An 18,926-nucleotide genomic window follows, 5' to 3' on the forward strand; every position below is an offset into this window, starting at 1 on the left:
AGCAATCCAATTTTTTCCTAGCAACATATAATTTGTGGCGTTTGTTCCCACTATTCATATAGAGCCTGAGAATAATGAAAGGAACCACGCGATGCGCTCTTGAGCTGCCGTACTGTAGCAGGGCGAGCCGCATTTTAAATGAATGAAACCGGGAAGCTCACCCTCACGAAGCTGGCGGCCGACGCATTTTTCAACACAGGAGCAAAACTGCGTCTGCACAATTTTCCTCAAGCGCGTGCCGTGCTATGCGATAAGTAATAGCCAGGCCGTCGACAGCCACTTCAGACGGAGCTTTTAATGAGCCACCAAACAGACAAAACAAAAAGAAAGGAAACAATGAAGTGGCATTTTCAAGGTAGCCTACGTTTTTTTGCTTTTTAAGCGAAAGCTGTACTACGCCATGTTCGGCGAGTTTTGCCTACTCCTCCGCTTTGACGTTCCTATGACCTTCAGCCGCTCCGGAGCTGTGCCGAAACCGATGAAGAGCGGGAACTTCGAAAGCAAAGGAAAAGCGCATAACTGGCCCCCTGCGACAGTGGACACCTCAGTCGTGCTTTAAGCTACGTGGCGGCAGTGACAGATGTGCGCTGCATGCGTTGCATTGGACAACATTGCAGCATAAAGGCGGCAGGCACTGAAGCTACTGATCCGGAGTACCCGGTTCGTACCCGACCGCGCCGGCGCGTTTCGATGGAGGCGAAACGCAAAGACGCCGTGTGCTATGCGTTGTCAGGGTACGTTAAAGATCCCCAGGGGGTCGAAATTATTCAGGAGCCCTCCACTACGGCACTTATTTCGTCCCTTCTTCTTCCAGTTCCTCCTTTTTCCCTTACCTTACAGCGCGGTTCAGGTGTCCGCCGAGATTTGAGACAGGTACTGCGCCATTTCTTTTCCCCAGCAACCAATTTTCAGTTTTCAAGCTATAGGATGTCAGCGTTCATTGTGTCGATTGGCGTTGGCGTTGACAACTTTCTAGACTTCGATGATTTAATGAAAAGGAAAGGCATAACTGGCTCCATGGATCAGTGGCCGCCTCAATCGCGCTTTTAGGTACGTGAGATTCTTGAGAGAGAGAGAGATGTGGGCTGCATGCGTTAGTGCTAACGTTGTGGCAGATACGCGGTACTGCATCAACAGGCCACAACGTTCATTGTGTGAGCAACCTCTCGCGATCAATCATTAATTTAACTGCCACCTGCCAGGGTGGCAGGGCGGGCGCGCTGCTTATCCAGTGTCCGGAACGCACTCAATGTTACAGAGTCCATGTCGCGTCTAGTTGCCCTATACACCAGAGATTTCACTCTCTAACTAGGTTCAACAGTAGTTAAACAGCTGCTAATTTTTTTACTATTGTTCAGCCCGTCCAACTGAGCAGCGGCCGCTCACTTGGAACGTTTCGTTCGTTCCAAATGTGTTGGGAGCGCTGGAATATGGCCGCGCATGAGCGCAGTAACGAGTGCTTTTTTTCCGTATTGGATGGGCTTTCATTAAATGCTGTAAAAAGGACCACGTAGGAGATTCGCTGAAAAAAAAAACTAAATCGGTACTTTCTTAACCCTTTATATACCTCAACACAACGCACAAGCCCGAAAAGGGAATAAAAATGATCCATAATTCGCGTTAGTTAGATAACTATTAAAGCAGGGTGCAAAACAATGAACTGAGTATCGTTATTTGACGAAAAAATTATGTCTTTGGTTTCACGTAGCTGCGGTTTCTCGCAAATTTTATTCCTTGGTTCAAGATAGGTGCAAGACTGCATATTGGCCACTATAGCTGAAGCCAGGTCGTATGGTTTTATATTTATTATCGGCAGAGAATTTTCTTCAAACCGCGTACGTCAAAGCTATCACATAAAGATCGCAGTGCCTAACATAACGAATGTGGAGAAGGTGTACCGTTTTCTGGCACTTACTTTCGATCCTGTTTCTTGATATACTTCCCACATTCCTCCAAAGCATTTTAAGTATTTAGTTTTTAGTACTAACTTTTGTAAAAGGTGCGTCCTTCTGCACTGAAGGTCAAATTTGCCAAAACAGTAACCACGTGACCATACTTTCAATATTCAATCACTTTCAAGTTATTGAATATTTACTTTAATAATCTCCATTAATTAAAATCACAAATTGAAAACAAAACAATTCCTTTGCTCCTTGTTTTCGGTGCCTGTTGACTTCAGTCATGTGTGGTCAAAGAGTCAGATGTAAAACAACATTTGCCTTGAGTCAGATTGCACAAAAGATATCGCTCACTACATCAGAAAAGCTGCGTCAACGGGGAAAATGATTTAAGTTGGAGTTTTTGATAATATACAAAAGTGGCGTTAAAAACAATCTTTCAAACAATAGGCCAATATCGATCCTCCCCTTCTCTTCTAAAGGCACAGAAAAAAAATAATTCATTCAAGAATCACCTCATTTTGCGAACCATGTTCCATTATATTTGACGCACAGTACGGTTTTCGCCGTGGAAGATCAACAACCCATGCATTGTTGCCGCAAAACGAAGTAATGCTACAAGGTTTTGAGACAAAATTACTAACACTTGAAATCTGCACCAACTTTTCCAAGGCTTTCAAGAGGATAGACAATGCGGCATTGCTTACAAAACTTGAGCGATAACGTATCCGAGGAACAGCCCACAACCTAGTAAAAGGTTATCTTAAAAACCGCCTCCAATCGGTATCGATAATAAAACCACAATCAGCCTTTCTTCCGAAAAATGCAGGTGGTTCACAAAGTAGGATAGTTGGTCCCCAACTTTGTCACCTGTACATACACGACAATGTCCAGATCAACCCAGACACAAAATTACTCAGATATGCCGACGACACTACCATCTTATCATTTCAAACACTACTCAACAGCTATCCCCAGATGGCAACGTCGCATTAAAAAAAAATTGCATGAATAGAGCTTAAATAGCTCATTAATCATAAATCAGATAGTACAAAAGCAATTTTGTTTAAAACTAAAACTAAGGGTGCACAATCTGTGCCAAAATTGTTTCTAGGCAACACAGCCATACCCTGTGTAAAAGACAAAACTCTGGGAGCTAGCTTCAATTTTTACCTTTCCCGGGACACTCATATCGAAGAACTAAATGTCAAGCTCTCAAGGGTATGCGGAATTCTTAACAAATTAAGGCACGTTTGGCTCAGTATACGAAACTGCTAATATATAACTCAATTTTAACTAGTCATGTAACCTACGCCGATCAGGCATAGAGAACCACCAGCAATTCAAATATAAATAAGATATAAACGCTGGAAAAGAAAGGCCTTCAAACTACATAAACACCCTTCCATATTACTCGCGTGGTACGCATCTGTTTGCTTAACTTAATACTGTCAACAAAACCGTTGTATGAATATATGCTCGTGCTTCAATATATAGAAGAAATAAAGACGCATAACACAAAAATACAAGAGATTGCAAACGTAACACCAATTGCAAAAACAAGACTACTTCGCCACATCCCGCCCTCGTACATTCAGGCCAGCTTTCAAATTATGGGCAGCAAAGGATTAACACTTATGCTACCGTACGGCTTGAACAGATCACATTCCTCAAACATCCTTCCTCATTCCCTCAAAGCCAAAAAAAATGGAAACGGCAATGCCCAGCATAAATTTCTGCTCATTTTACATTTAATGACAAATATTTTCTCCGAATCTTCTTATGTATTGCCTTATCTTTAGAGCTTTCTTTTGTGATCGCAGTTGTTTTCTTCTTGCATTTCGAGCTTCCTAAAGTTACGTCATATGAAAAAAAAAATGTGTTACAAAACGAGCGCTTCAATATTAGATCTCTGTGCAGTCTGTATAGCTGCAATATCATATTCCTCGATCACTCTGCATGTCTTAAATTTATTTATTTTATTACTTAAATTGTTGAAGTTCTGTTCAGTGTCGCAAACCGCGACGTTGCTGCCGCCGCCACTGGTGTTCCTAACGGGTGCGCGGTTCCCGTCAAGCGAACAATTTTTTTTCCTTGTTTGCCGCGCTCCTAACACCATGAAGTGCTTCTGAATAAATAAATTTAAATGAATTGAATTGAAAAATAAAATACGCAAACTCGATGGCACACACGCTTACGGGATTACCACTAGCGATGATGACCAAATTATCGAAAGATTTGATGAAAATGTAGAATCAGCAGTCAGCAATGTAGAACAGAGTACATTCTACTGATTGAGTGGCTTTATTGCCAAGGAGGCTGGAGACCAGGCCATAAATAGGCACCTATGGCATAGGCTATAGGAGTAGCAGGCAGGAGCTATTAGTAGAGCACGCAGAGAGAAATAAGTTACGGATCATGAATATCTTCTGCCGGAAAAAAAATGAAGAGGAAGTAAACGTGGGTGAGCCCCATGGACGTGGATAGAGTTAAAAATGAAATAGACTTCATACTACGCGCCCACACTGGCATCATGCAGGATGCAGCAGAGGTCCTCGGAAAGCTACATTGTAACGACAGCATAAAAGTAAATTACCGAATTAGCTTAGATTTGCAGAGGGAACAAAATGAACTAGTGAAGCGGAAGCCAATTAATGAGTTAGCTGTAAGAGGGAAAGTAGAGGAATTCAGAATATCACGGCGGCACAGACTTTCGGCTTTAACTGAGGAAGACGATCTTAGCGTTCAAAACAATGAAACATAATCTCGCAGCCATCTTTACGGAGAGCACAGCACAAGTTGGCGGTAAGGTGGTTAGACAGGATATCGGCAAGTTATCTCAGAGCACGAAAGATGTGATTAAATAACGCTAAAGAATGGAAGAGTCTAACACTAAACACAGAATAGAACTGCCAGCGCTATCGAAGTTAATAAATAAGTATAAAGTAACCGACATAAAGAAGTTTAGTATTGGGAGAATACACCATGCTCAAAAGAACGGAGGTAGCCTAAAAGCGCTGGAGAGGAGACTACCCGTAGTTCAAAACCATATGTATGTGTTTGGAGACAAAGGGGATAATCGCTCGGTACGCAATGCTTTATGACCTCGAGCGCATTAGAAGCTATCTAGAGCACTAGCAATATTATTCTTTAAACAAGGCGATGTCAAAGACGAAAAATTACACACCGATCAGATTACTGCCCTTTGTTTATAAGCTCTATTGTAAGGTCATCTCTAACAGAGGCAGGACACCGTCGACTCGAATCAACCATATGATCAGGCAGGCTTCACCACTCATGTAGGCATTGTGGAATCAGGTTGTAGAAGAGCGTTATGTAAAAATACTGAAAGATAGCTATAATGGCTGTACATCAAGCGTAGTCCTTCATAAAGTCAGGAATATAATTTCAATTCAGAAGGGTGGCAGGCAGAGGGACACGATCTCGCCAATCCATTCGCCACCTGCCAACAGGCGGAATTCAGAGGTCTGGATTGAGAACAGTTGGCAATAAGGCTTAATGGAGTACACTTTAGCAATCCGCGATGTGCTGATGACATTGCCTGGCTAAGTGATTCAGTAGTCGAACTGTCAAGCATGACCATAAAACCAAAGTAATGTTCAATAATGTAGGTAGAGAACAGCTGTTTAGAGTTCGTACTGAAGTGCTGGAAGCAGTAACGAAATAGGTCTACTTAGGGCAGGCAGTGACCGCAGATCTAAATAACGAGAGCGAAATGACTGCATGAATAAGAATAGGGTGGCGCGCATTTTTCGGGTCCTCTCAGATAATCAGTGGCAGTTTACCAAATTCCATTAAACGGTGCCTGAGAAGGGTTTTCACGTTGGCTATAATGCGCTTGCATTATGTAGAGTATATTCCACCGAGCATTCCTGTCGCGTATAAGAACTCAAAAGTGAGCCGATCATTTACAAGATATTTTTCTTTAAATTCGCGCTTCTACGCCTCGGGGCGACCAGCAGTGCCGAGCTTCCGCCCGAATCTACGCGCAACGCGTCATCTAGTGCTGGTTACATCAGCAGTAAAGGGCTATCATTGGTTCGCCGTGCAGCTCCTTCTAAGGTCACTCAGCTACTATGGCCGCGGCCGGAAGCTCTGCCCCCGAGGAACTTCCGCGCACGTCGGTAGAGCCGCTGTATGGGTGCGGATGGCGGAGGAGCGCCGACATTTCAGTGTGCATAAGTGGCGAGAGCAGCGAGAAAGGCGCGAAAACGAGGAAATTCAAATTTTAACAACTGATAACACAGATTCACAAAACGCATAAAAAATTCTTACTGGAGGATGTATGTCAAGAGGCGTCCTTAAGCATCCTAGGCAAACCGCAACGTTTCTGAGAGCCCCTCCCAGAACCCCTTTAAGAGAAAAGTATGTAACAGCTGTATCTTACCGGTACTGAGTTATCAGGCAGAAAAGTGAGGGATGTCTAAAAGGGTTCAATTTAAGTTTATACAGTGCGGCGCACAATAGAAGGAAAAATCATAGGTGTAACTTTGAGAGACAAGAAGACGACAAAATGGGCCAGAAAGCAAACGCGCGTTAATGAAATCAAGAAGAAAGCAAGAATAAATGTGCTTGGGCAGCGCATGCAACGCAAAGGCAAGATGACCAACTCTCATTAAGGATAACGGACTGGATACAAAACAAGAGAAAGCAAGCGCAGAAGGAAGCGGCAGAAAGGTAGGTGGGCGGATGGGATTTAGAAGTGTTTGGGGATATCATGTTCGCGGCTGTCATAGGGCAGGTTTGATATAGAGATATGGGAGAAGCATTTGCCATGCTGTGGGCGTAGTCAGTATTATGATCATGATGTTATCAAGTGCATACATTTTCAAGAAAAATTGCGTACCTAAGATAATTACATACCCTGAAAGCGAAAGCGTTGTTTTCTGTTTTCATTTCTTTTTTATTTTTCTTTATTTTGAAATTTTTTCTTCCGTTTCAATGACACGCTTCCTAGGCTTACATTCGTAAGGCAACGCATATACTAAGTTAACCTCTGTTCGCCAAGAAGGAGCGCGGTTTTCTGGGCTAGTACGAATCTATAAATCTATATCCAGCGCTGTCACAAACTTTTCGTCACTTTTGAATGAATCTCGTCTTCGTATCTATAAGGCGTGATAACCTTTTCCCGCGTGTAGGCACTGGCGGCGTTGGTTTAGTCCACCTGCATGGCCGGCAGATAGTTTGATAAATGGTTTTCCGTGACACTACGCCCCCAATATTGCGTGCATTCTTGCAAGTCAATTTAGTTTTACAGAACCTGGCTGCTTCTCCGAATGTTACTGATCGCCCGTGTTTGTGTGGCTTCATGCTTAAGGTTTATTTGGCTGTTCGTTTTCCACTTGCTCATTGGTCACCTGGGTTCCTGTTTTCAGTGAACAGGATAAGGTTGTGCGAGGATTTTATTTGCATGATCTTCCCTCCAACCATCCACGACGCTGTGTATTTTGCTCTATCGGGACATAACACACTCAAAGGAGCATGTAATACGCCCCTCTCATCGTGTGCCAAGACATGTTTCTTTAAGCTACATAGCGAGACATTGTCCTTTGAAACATGGCTAGAAAAAATGCATTATTTGTGTCTACGGTAAATTGCCGCTTTTGTGTTGTTCGCGAAAGGATTGAGCATTGTTTCATCGATTGTAAAGATGAAATACTCTTGCAACGGGCATTGAACAAATAATGCCTAATTTGACACCGCAATCTGTACGATATCTCCCTGCACTGCGATATGTTGATGAACACTTAGACATTTTTTTTTTTTTGATGTGACTATACAGCCTGTCGAAAACGCGCACTGTGGACCGACATCGTGAATCTGTTGTTTCTTCAAAAGACCAATTCCGCAGAATGATTCTTCATCTAAACGAATTGTATGCCCATACCGAGTTTGAACCGGAGTGGCAACGAGTCCTATTGCTGTGCTTTTCATTGCCCTTTTTCTAGCGCATCGTTGCTTAGGTGTGTCATAATATGATGAAGTAGTGATGCGCCCTGCGTTGCGTCTTTTTTCGTGCTTGGTTTAGGTGTATCGTAATATGCATTGTTTTGATTTACGATTGTTTTCTTCGTGTTTTGTGCATGGTTTATGTACCAAGTACGTTGATTCACTTTAATCAATGCGGTGTTAAAAAAATTGTGGTCTATGGGTTGCGTGCTGTCTTGCAGTCTGAAAGTCCTGGGTTCATTCTGCGCACCTTCGGAAGAAAGAATTTTTTTCTTTCTACAACGGCAATGGCATCTCGGATTTTTGGTACCACTGCTGCTAGCAAGCACTTATGCCGGGTTTTGATCTCTATGAGCTATAGAGTGCTTTTGCTTTATTATTACTCAGGCCCCAGCAACACATTTTAACTCAAGAATTTTACCTAAGCGCGGAGTTGTAGTGCAGCAAGCATCCCACTGTCTACCCTAATTTCGTTGCTACCTACCATGACGACAGGGGTAGTTAAAATGCGGCTCTAAATGGTAGCGGATTGCTGAGAACCACTCACGAAACTGCGAGAAAGGCTGCGTTTCACAGCGGTGATGATGGCGGCATAACTGCGGAAAAAGAAACGATATTTCTCTGAGGTTTAAAAGCGGCCCTTCAAATTTGTGGTACCAAATATAAGACGCGTGAACACATGTTCAAGCTTTCTTCCTTTGCTAACGAAATGCTAAGCCCAGTGAAAGAGAAACCATTAACCTAACCGACAGCATAAAGTGGGGGGATGTAGGGAGCGGGAGTAGTGAAACCACAGCAAGCCTCAATCCGCGCCATGAAGGTTGGCACCTACGCCTAGCGTATTTTCCACCTCGCTCAGTGAAGGCACTCGTTAGGCCGAAGCTACGACTCTTCGAATAATTCCAAAGAAACTTAAGTGACGGACCCTCCTAGACCTCTATTAGGAACGGGAGCAGCAAGCGACGACCCAATGCGGTTCATTGCTTTTAAGACGAACGAGCTACTGAGAGGAAAACTGTCGCTGTTTCGCTGCTTCAAGCGACTGCTGCCAAATGCCGACGCTGAAAAAAGATCTACAAGTACGGCTACATCGAAGCGCACTATATTCGCTTCTCGCGCATTGCAGTAGTGCGAAACGACTTCAAAAGATGGAAGGTTGTAGGACTCCCTGGTGATACCCGCCAGGCTCTTTATTTTGAATGGGCACTTCGCAGCTGACAAAAAAGTGTGAACGTCGTCCTCTCCTAGACGGATCTAGGAAAGCACAAGCACGTCACCTTGGCTCGATGTTCTGAACTATTGTTTATGACTTACGCTTGTCGACAGGGCTGAAAAAACAACTGCCTTCAGCAATTAAACAAGGACCAAGCAACCAGTCTCAAGAAATGTTGCCAGCAAGTGTGCTCCTTAATGACACAGCTTGGTTTAGGAGCGGTTGCCAATTGCAATTCAAGCGCAGCCGACAGCCTCACTGCCAACCGAATCAAAAGTACAGCAGGCTGCCTTAAATTGTAGTGATCACTGTTATCTGGTCGCGAGGTGATTAACAAAAAGTGATGCCATGCGCATGCGTCACTCTCACTGAGCTGGCACTGCAAAAACACAAATCGCCGCATTCGTCTTTCAGTAATTGTGCTATTTCAAGTCTGATGTGAATTGTACTCAGCATCGCGGTCTGGGTTATGGCATTTGATTTAGATTCAGCTGCCTAAATTGACCTTAACTTGAATGCAGACGTTGCAGTATATGGTGTAGGTTAGAGACAAGGTACAATTCCTCAGCCAGCAGCTTTGTACACATTTCCATTGTTTTTCATCTTTTTTCGGAGGAATCGAGCATATGGAGGAAATGATAATACGGGCGACTACGTGAATCCCGGAATGCTAGGTAGCGCTGTAAAAGCCTGGGATATTCTGTAAAGTGTCCGGAACAATTTTTTTTGGCGCGCATCTAGATGCGAGCATTCATTGCTGGCAATGACTTGTTGCTAGAACTCAGAGCGCCATCGTTTCAGCTATGTATTTTCCTATCTTGGCTTCTTATTTGAAAAGCAGTGACAATCATATATTTGTCAATTTCATGTCCACAAAAGGAGCAAGCGGTTCCGCTGTCAGGCATCAGCAAAGCCGCTGTAGATCAACTGACCCGAGCGTCCGCACTGGGTAAGTTCTCTATGCGGCAGAGCATTCTTTTTACAAAATATTCGCATGGCCTCAGCATTGCCTCTATGGAAGATTGGTCGCTCGACCAATACTTTGTTAGCCTTTTGACAAAAAAAAATACTGCGTCCTGTGACATGCTAGCTAGCATCTATGTATTTCCTTAAAACAGCGTTGTATCTCTCACTGTGAACTTGGCTTTTGAAATATACATGTGTAATGGAAACGCTTGCAAAAATTGCTGCGTTTGTTTAACCATATCAACTTAACATGCTGCTTTCAACAAGTTTGTCATTTTTGCGATAAAAAACAGCCGTGTAATATACATTGAAACATTTCTTTATTTCTGCTACATTCACTGCCCGATCTGCGTATATGGTAGCAGAAAATAAATGAAATGCGGGAAATAATTACATAGTTTGCCGATCATGATGATAAGTAAACTTGTCCATGTGCCTGGACGACTTCACATGGCATCCTTGTGTACTATGGAGCTACACAGGCGACAACAGGGAAAATAAGTTTATATTGAACATCAAGAAAATAGACCGCGGAATCGAGAGATTTAACTGGATACCAGAAAAAAATGGGACCAATAGAATCATTTTGTGAATGAACAGCCGAAAAGATCAAAATGGGGAAGGAAACTGTGCATGACAATTTAGGTGGCAGTGACCTTCTATACATGCACTGATAAAGTTGCCTTGTAACCAGTTTTTATGGAAGTATGAACAAGGTGGTGATAGTTTGTAACATGCAGGAACAGTAGAAAACAATAAACATCTTCTATTAGAGCGTTGAACTGTACATCCATATATTAAACAGAACATGGTCAATCTTCCTGAAGCACTAAGTTTTAGTTACAGTGAAAGCAAAATAACCAAGAGAGTAGAGCCAGCAAGTGGACAATGAAGTATTGGTGCCGTAAAATCATAAATATGTATTATACTAACTTTCACCGAAATCAAAATATTGTATTATATAACGCACGAAAAAGGGTGTAAGAGAAACTAAAATGATAGTAATGATCACAAAAAACAGAAAAACGTAAGAAATAAGAAAAACATCTATAATTTGTCACCTTGGCAGGCCATGCCAAGATATTCTGTCAGTACATCTATCGAACCTATTTCAATGAGAGCCGGAATCTGTATCTCGAGTTAGAACTTGCACTGCCGGTCAATACTGGATGAACTTATTACGCCTGTTTAAGTGTATACGTATACGAGCCAGCGTAATGAACCTTTCTTGATTCGCCAAAAAATACGAATATCCAACAAAATTTCTGTGTAAAATAAGCTTCATTTCCGGAATACATAAACAAAATTCTGATTATATTGCACATGACAGGAAAATTGTGAAGGTCAACACGTAAAATGTAACCGCTACGTCTTCATGACTCATGGGCGTAATCCTTTGCACCAGTCTGCAGAAGAGGGCGGCCCAAGGTCAGGCGGATGAGATTTGGAAGTTTGTGGGGAGCAGGTGGCCGCTGATCGCACTTTTTACACGATTAGAATCTTCGCATTAGCACCAAGAACACCATGTCCCCACTGATAAATATATGATATAATTCTTTTTTTTCAGAATTCGCCCAATATGGCATACGAGCAAACTCCGTCAAGTAAGTCGCTGGAATCGCTTTTTACCCATTTTAAGTGTCGATGCATGCGTCTCAGAGCATGTTAATAAGCACCGAGCTGATTATACTCGAAATCAGCTTGCGCCCACAGCAGTCTGTGTTTGTAGAAGAGTGGCATGCAGACTCTGCAATTACTAATACTCTGAAAGTGAAAACACTTCCAGGCGTCCTACCACGGCAAGTTAAAGGCAGTGATAAACTCATTTCTGTATGCAGTTAGGGAGATAAAATTGGTAGCAAGAATAACAAGAAAAAAAACTTTCTGGCCAGTCATAACGGTGCACCACGTGATTCGGCGCCAGCTGTTGGAGTAGCAAGGCGACAGAAGAGGCTTGGTAGTACTGCACTGCTCTGTTGCTTTCGCTACCTACTGTCGGCTCGTTTCGCCCTTGTGACCACTGAAAGCAGTCAAGCAACAAATCTGTTCCCGGTGATAAACAACTTTTCATTTACTAATTTTTGTCTGCTTAACTAGCACAGTGCTCCTGCCGCCTCAGTGCTCCAAATCGCAGCGTAACTGCGTTGTTAACACCGAGCGTAGCGCGATGCCCTGGCCCGCAGCCATGGCAGCTTGCAATGATACCATGCTTGACATCACTGCATTCAGATGAATCAGCTTGAAATTTCGCAGTGACGTTATGTGCGACAATGCGGTACACTGACCAATGAAGTTACGCTGGCAACAACGACGCAGGAGAGCTGTAAAACAAGCCCGTTAGAGCTGCCGCTCCCAAGATACGGAGTATTTCAATGAAGGCCACAGCAGGAAACAGAGCCCCAATAAATTAACACTTCCTTTACCGTGAGTTCAGGGCCAATTTATAAGTAGTTTGGCTAATATATATATATATATATATATATATATATATATATATATATATATATATATATATATATATATATATATATATATATATATTCCCACAAATCAGAAGATTCGTCTTTATTTGAGAACATCATAGTGAAGCCAATGTAGCGCCCTTTTTAAAGATATCGAAAAAAAAGAACTTTTAATGCTTGCTAAGAAAACAATATAAGATTTGCAGAATACGAGATACTCGCACAAACAATCACTGAAATATTAAATATCGTCAGTAAGATAACAGGGAAAGAATCCATATTCGGCACTCTGTGAGAACAGAGTTTTAAAGGTTATCGAACTCTTCATGCTATACTTTCCGAACAATAAAAAAATATTTCAAGATGCTCTGGCGAAGTGCTTTTGGCAACTCTGCTGTAGAATAGGAAGATTAATACGTGCCGCTTGGAAAAAACTCAATGAGCCACACCTCTAGTGGCATGGAATCATGCAGAACATCCCTGGGACCTTAAAATATACGAGGAACGCAAAGAATGTTTTTGGAAATGGCAAAAATTAAAATTACAGACGGGCACCTGTGCAGACGGGAAGCTAAGTGAAGCGGTCAAGTCCTTCTGATCTAAAATCACATAAATTAACGCTTCCTGCTCGCGCAAAGCAATCCCTCGCGTCCACATGTCAACTCCTGATGATGCGAAATCCGGAGAACACCGCCATTGCTGAGTAGGGCAGGTGGATATTATCTCCAACTTGGGCGCCAAGCTCGCCATGATCGCTCCTCGTTCACAGGCTTCGATTGAAATTTAACTATTTCCCTCATACACCTGACGAAAATTCCAATCCCAAACTTGCGCACAGTTTTTCTGAAACATGCTGAATGTCGTAATTTGTGAAGAGGCGACCTGGATCACGCAGAATGGGCGGCTTTAGGCCATAGCTGAAGATAGAATATTTCAATGGGTGCGGCAAGAAAATAGTGAAAAAGCGACTATGCCAATTGTTTTATCGCGTGAATAATTAATGGTTGATTTTGAAAGAGGATATTGACCTGGGTTAGTTAGGGTGCCTTCAATTTTTCATGGTAAAGCAAAGGGGTAGCGGAGTGTTTTTTAACAGAATTATTCTTTTTATTACGCCACCAACGGATAGACAGCATCAGAGAACATTGTAAACACAGTAACAAAGCAGCGGGCGTCACGTTCAGAAGGTTACAACAAAAAATAATAATAAGAATGAAAGCTAGTAATTACCTCGGGGATTCACAGCCTGCTTAACCGCATTCGCAAGATTCGCAAGGTTTTCTTCATTAATCAAGACTGAAGGCTGGCTGATACCATTATTACTTATCCTTGGCTACGGAGAAGCGAATGACTTCTATAATTTCTAGCGTGCGCTGATTTTGTCTCTTACCGAGCGCATTGGTTCCTCGGCATAGCGGGAAAGATTAATTTTTAGCATAGTGTTTAGATCCCTGCAAAAGCTATCGAAACTAAAGAATGTTTATGCTCATTCAAGTATGAGCAGTGTAGAAGTCCCTGAAACTTATCAAACGTGCCTGTTATTTTATTAACCAAACGTTCCTACTTGTCTTATCAGCCTACGTTGAACAAACCGTTACTTCACTTCCATTCTCCGCATTGTAATTTTCTAACGAATGTTCCATTTCCCTTCCGTCTGCGCTGGATCTTCCTGAAGTCTTTTAGCAAGCGCATGGGCGAATGTTTTCGAGAAAGGCAATAGATTCGAGGTTCCGAGCCATCCGGCCACAGTGATAAAAGGAACTTCGAAAGTCATATGCGTCAGGTAAAATGTTATGACGCAATGAAGCCAATTTTCTCGAGCATGAAAAGTTTGTTTCTCCGCATAAGTTTCATAGTGTTAAGGCGGTGGCTATTCTAGGGGAAGAAATGGAGCTCACAAGAATTTGTTCTGGTGTCCACATCCGGCAGTTGGCAAGAGCAGAGGTCTGCAGAGAAGAGACAAGAAAGGTTGCTAGGGGCGAAAAAAAGGTGTAAAATTTCTACAGAGTGAAACACAACACAGCGCACGCTTCTTTAAGTGCAATAGTGGCTAGAATTTGACGTGGGTCACACTTCATCACGTGTAAAAGAAAAACGACCCATAAGACACCAATTGCTTCTGGTGATTTTCTCATCGCTCAGACTGGCCATTGCTTCAGTGTATATGTCTTTAAACTACCATCAAAATTGAGTGTTTATCTTGGACAGAGTCCTCGCGCTTATTACCAAAACGTGATGTAAATATAACGGTCACCCGCTATTACCTCAAACCAATGAACGGGGTAGCGGCCATGACTACCAGACGCTCGAAATCGTAAAGGCCTTCTTCTTTGCCAGAGTTGGTAATATTTCAGTGTACTTCACTAAAGGGAGTCTTACGCATCTTGCTACAACAATCAAGTAATATATCTACTCTATAGGCCTTGATCGTTTTCTTTATTGTGTTTTATGTTGCAACCTTGCGAACATGTTGCAAGCTTCTATGTAGACCGGTACCCGGCTTTGTAGTGCTCTCTAAAGTTATATCTAGCCACCGGTGGCGACTCCACGTGCGTGGCAGAAGCCTAGCTGCCAGACAAAAAAACTTATTGCCCAACTCCTGTCCAAAAACAAAGAAAAAACAAGTCTTCTGCGCCGAGAGTAGCAGCCGCACTGGGCGGATTTGAGTTAGCATTGACCATCGTTATATAGCCGCGCCGAATTTAAAGGTTACCAAGAATTTTCGAGATAGGGCTCGTATAACACCTGCGACAACCTCGAGCGCAGTGAAAAAAAGATGATCGTGGGTAAAATCTTCATAGATAACCGTTATGCATCTGACGCTGCAAGCCGCTATAAATCCGTGGGCTGAGGCATTTAAAAATAGGCCGGAAGAAAAAAAATATTTCAAATATGATGGTACAGTATTAATCGCCTTCATAAAAAAAACAGTACTCGAGGCAAAACCCTCGCCAGTCTTCTCCTCTCTATCGTAGTCGTCTGTTTGCGGTGAAATGTCACAATGAGTACGTTATTTACATTTCATAGGCCTTTCTCAGCAGAGAATGGGACTTCATTTTCTTTAAATTACACAGCGTTACACTATACTGCATAAATCGTGAAAGTCAGCATGAGCCGGCTCTTCGGGTAACGACATAAGAAGGATCGGATTCTATCTTATGGTGATATTTATTGCCTCAGGGCATAATACGGTATGTCTTTCGAAATTAACGCTAGACTCTGCTGTGCTTCACCCGCAACCTCGCCGAATGAATCAGGTCCCATTCCGCGTACCTGTCCTTCGCGTCTCCACACTTGACCAAAGCGTTGGCTCCAGCCTCCGCGTGGAGGAAGGCCATTACGGTGCCGGTGCTTTCCTCTCACAGCTCTACCTTCCGCGTCTTTTGTTGAGTTGGCTGTCCTTCTGCTCACCCACATGTCACCTGCGTTCGTGGTCGCGTCAAGTCCGAGGGGAGCGGCGATCGATTCAGTCTTGAGCGCAGCACGGCCGCTCATCAGCGTGGCCCAAATATGTGTCGCTGGCACTACGCACGTGCCGATGGGAGAAGACTACCAGAAACAGCTGCCATTAAAATATTCGCGCGGTATTATAAAGCACCAAAAAACAACCAGCCGAAATCAAAACTCCCGCGCACCGCCTAGGGGATTGCTGTGTAGAACGTCAGTGATGACGCCGTTCACGCGCGCAGAGGTGCTGTGCTACTGTAGAAATCAGCGACGGATTAGCACCTGGCAAATCAGAGCTGAAATACGCGTTTTTGTCCTGTTCTACCTCGAAAGTGCGAGTGACGGCACCACAGAGAGTTGAAGCGTAAATAACACGGCATTAACTGACGACCCTCTGCCACCAGGCTGATTCTCAACGACCGCAGTGCGTCATGTATCGAGGTGATTGCGACAGCAAGCCCCCATACTGCAAATAAAAGTTATTACGAGCGGTATGAGCAGCACGGGTACAGTAAAAGGTATAAACAAAACTGCCTGCAAAACTGACTTACAAATGCCAGCCGGAAACATAAGCTGTGCGTGCCCATCGATTTTGAGTGCCGCCTTGTTGGTGGGCTCAAGGTTAATTAAGACCGCTGGGGTTCTGGTGCGAAAACACTACTTCACCAGGTCAAAACGGCTCACCGGTTTGTGCGGTGCATGCCCTTGAGGATGACCTTGGGCAAACTATAAACAAATAAATACTGTCGCGACTGGGATTCGAACCCATGACGGCGCGAACAGGTCAGCTTCGCAGGGCCGTGGCTGAAAGCACTAGGCTTATCGCTGCAGCCGATCACGCCTCGTGTTAAATTGTAAGTCACTGCTGGCAATGTGCATTGCATGTGGTCTTCTTCATGAACTGATACTACTATCAATCTAATATTCGCGCTTTGAGCTATGTGGCATTAGTGACCGGGAGATGTGGGCTGCGTGCGTTGGCTTGGACAACTTTCCAGCGGGAACACGACACTAGAGCAATACGCGTTGGCGTTGAGAGCTTTGCTGCAGAAACGCGGCACTGGAGCGTTGGCTGCCGTCGTAGATTGGGTAATTGGCACTGGCAATAAAAAAATTTGAAGACGCGCATAACTGGCTCCCTGGGTCAGTGGAATCCCACTTGCATTTTGGTCGTGGTGGCGGTGTCCATCAGCCAAAAAATTTGTTTCGCATATTATTTAGTGCTTGGCAGTGCTAAACCGCCAGCCTTTTTTATTAAATCTGCAATAATGTCGCACGCCACCCGAGAGATAGCCTTCAGATGGTCTCCTGTATGAGTGGCCAAAAGTAATCCCGAGCCTTCCATTACGGCGTCCTAATTTCCCGTTGCGTACTTTGGGACCTCACATGCAATATCCCTCACCAGCATCAGAGGAAAAACCAAAAACAAAACAATACTCAAATTGCGCGAAATAGATTGCTCAGCACAGATTGGCAAAAACAAGGACAGACAGCGCTTTAAACACGTTTGTAGGCGACTAGCTTCGCAGTCCTTGAAGGTTGTATCACTCTAGGCATAACCGTCACGCTACAGTTTACGTAGTGAAAATGGATGCTCCTAGAGAGGCTGAGCCATCTAAGGAGTGAGCTGGCCAGTGTTGTGTTTCGCATCCTTATCAGCAGATATTTTAGTATGTGAAGCCCATGCTTATTATAGATTAGTGCAGGACACAACTGATGATTCATTTTGTAGAATGTCTGCCGGAACATATTTAGTGCTGCAGGAAAGAGCTTGCTTTGGCTAATCCGCCCTACGCATTCAGTTTACGGCTTTTTAGTGCCCATGCAATAAATGGTTCGCTAGCACAAAAGCCGTTTTGCCTGTGGAGGGAGCGCAGGAAAACAAATAAACGAAACTAAAACTCCACGGGCGCTAGCGGAAAGGCTGTCTTGTCTGGGGCTTAACGGAAGAGCCACCTGCCACACTTCACAGGTGGTAAAGCAGACGGAAATCTCCTCTTTCGTCTGGTAGGGGAGAGAAAGGTGAGCTAAAAGACTCAGAAAAAACTAAAATCAACATATAACGAAATACTTGGATATAACGAAAGTTTTTGATGTGCTCCTCCGAAAGGGCGCATGATTTCACGTTTCCTCCGCATCAACAAAATTTATTGCCCTAAATTTAAGCCCCGATTTAATACCGGTATCGAAATCACCGAGATTAACGAAGATGCACAAAGTTACGCAAAGTAAGTGTGCACAGCGCATCTACTTGGTATTTGGTTTGACGAAGTAAATCGCGGTTTATTCTGGTTTCAGCGGTGCACTTTGGCGACATTAGTCCTGAACAATGTTTATTATCATCCAACTCAAATGAAAGGCAACAAACGAAACCGTCGGACTTTTTCTCTTATAAACCCTTCAACCCAAGTCAAGGCGAAATGCCTATTTCTCAATATTTCTCTTGTTCCTTGAATTATAGTTTACGGATTTTTTACAAAAAGACACACGATGCCAAATCACCATTTTTTAGCGTATTGAAGGAAATCATGCCCGCCATGATTTCTGAAACGTATTCCGTTACTATTTTCTCAAAACGGTTGCACGCTTGTGCTGCGTGTCTGTACAGCGTGCACGAGAGCCGTACAGGACTTTGCATGATTGTAAAATTATTGTTGTCCTGTTGTTTGGGTTTGCACAGATGCGCTTGACTTACCTTCATTGCAAAAAATATCAAACCTGCAGAGAAGTGTCTTCACACCACAAGAGTGCCCATACAATATCAAAAGAGAATTTCGAAATTTTGAATTTTCCTTTTTTTTTTTGTGAGGAATGTCCAGAAATGACACCTTGTGTGTATATTTTTCTACTGGCTTTCAAGGCTGAATGACTGGGCAGGGGGTCGAATTTACAGTAACCAGTACGGTTTGAAGGCTTTATGTATAGCGCTCTACGAACACTCGTTGTAGTACCAAATTAATTTAAAATGAT

At 43.3% G+C, this 18,926-nt stretch overlaps 1 protein-coding gene across 1 annotated transcript in view; it reads left to right on the forward strand.

Annotated features, from left to right (window-relative positions):
- Nucleotides 1-18,926, forward strand: part of LOC144119107 (3-oxoacyl-[acyl-carrier-protein] reductase FabG-like) — a 128,487-nt gene that overhangs the window by 99,600 nt on the left and 9,961 nt on the right. Inside the window, exons 6-7 of the mRNA XM_077651822.1 lie at nucleotides 9,961-10,030; nucleotides 11,615-11,651. Of these exons, the coding sequence (XP_077507948.1) occupies nucleotides 9,961-10,030; nucleotides 11,615-11,651 (107 nt within the window). The remainder of the gene's footprint in view (nucleotides 1-9,960; nucleotides 10,031-11,614; nucleotides 11,652-18,926) is intronic.

The sequence above is a fragment of the Amblyomma americanum genome, chromosome 2, assembly GCF_052857255.1.
Source record: "Amblyomma americanum isolate KBUSLIRL-KWMA chromosome 2, ASM5285725v1, whole genome shotgun sequence".
NCBI classification, from domain to species: domain Eukaryota; kingdom Metazoa; phylum Arthropoda; class Arachnida; order Ixodida; family Ixodidae; genus Amblyomma; species Amblyomma americanum.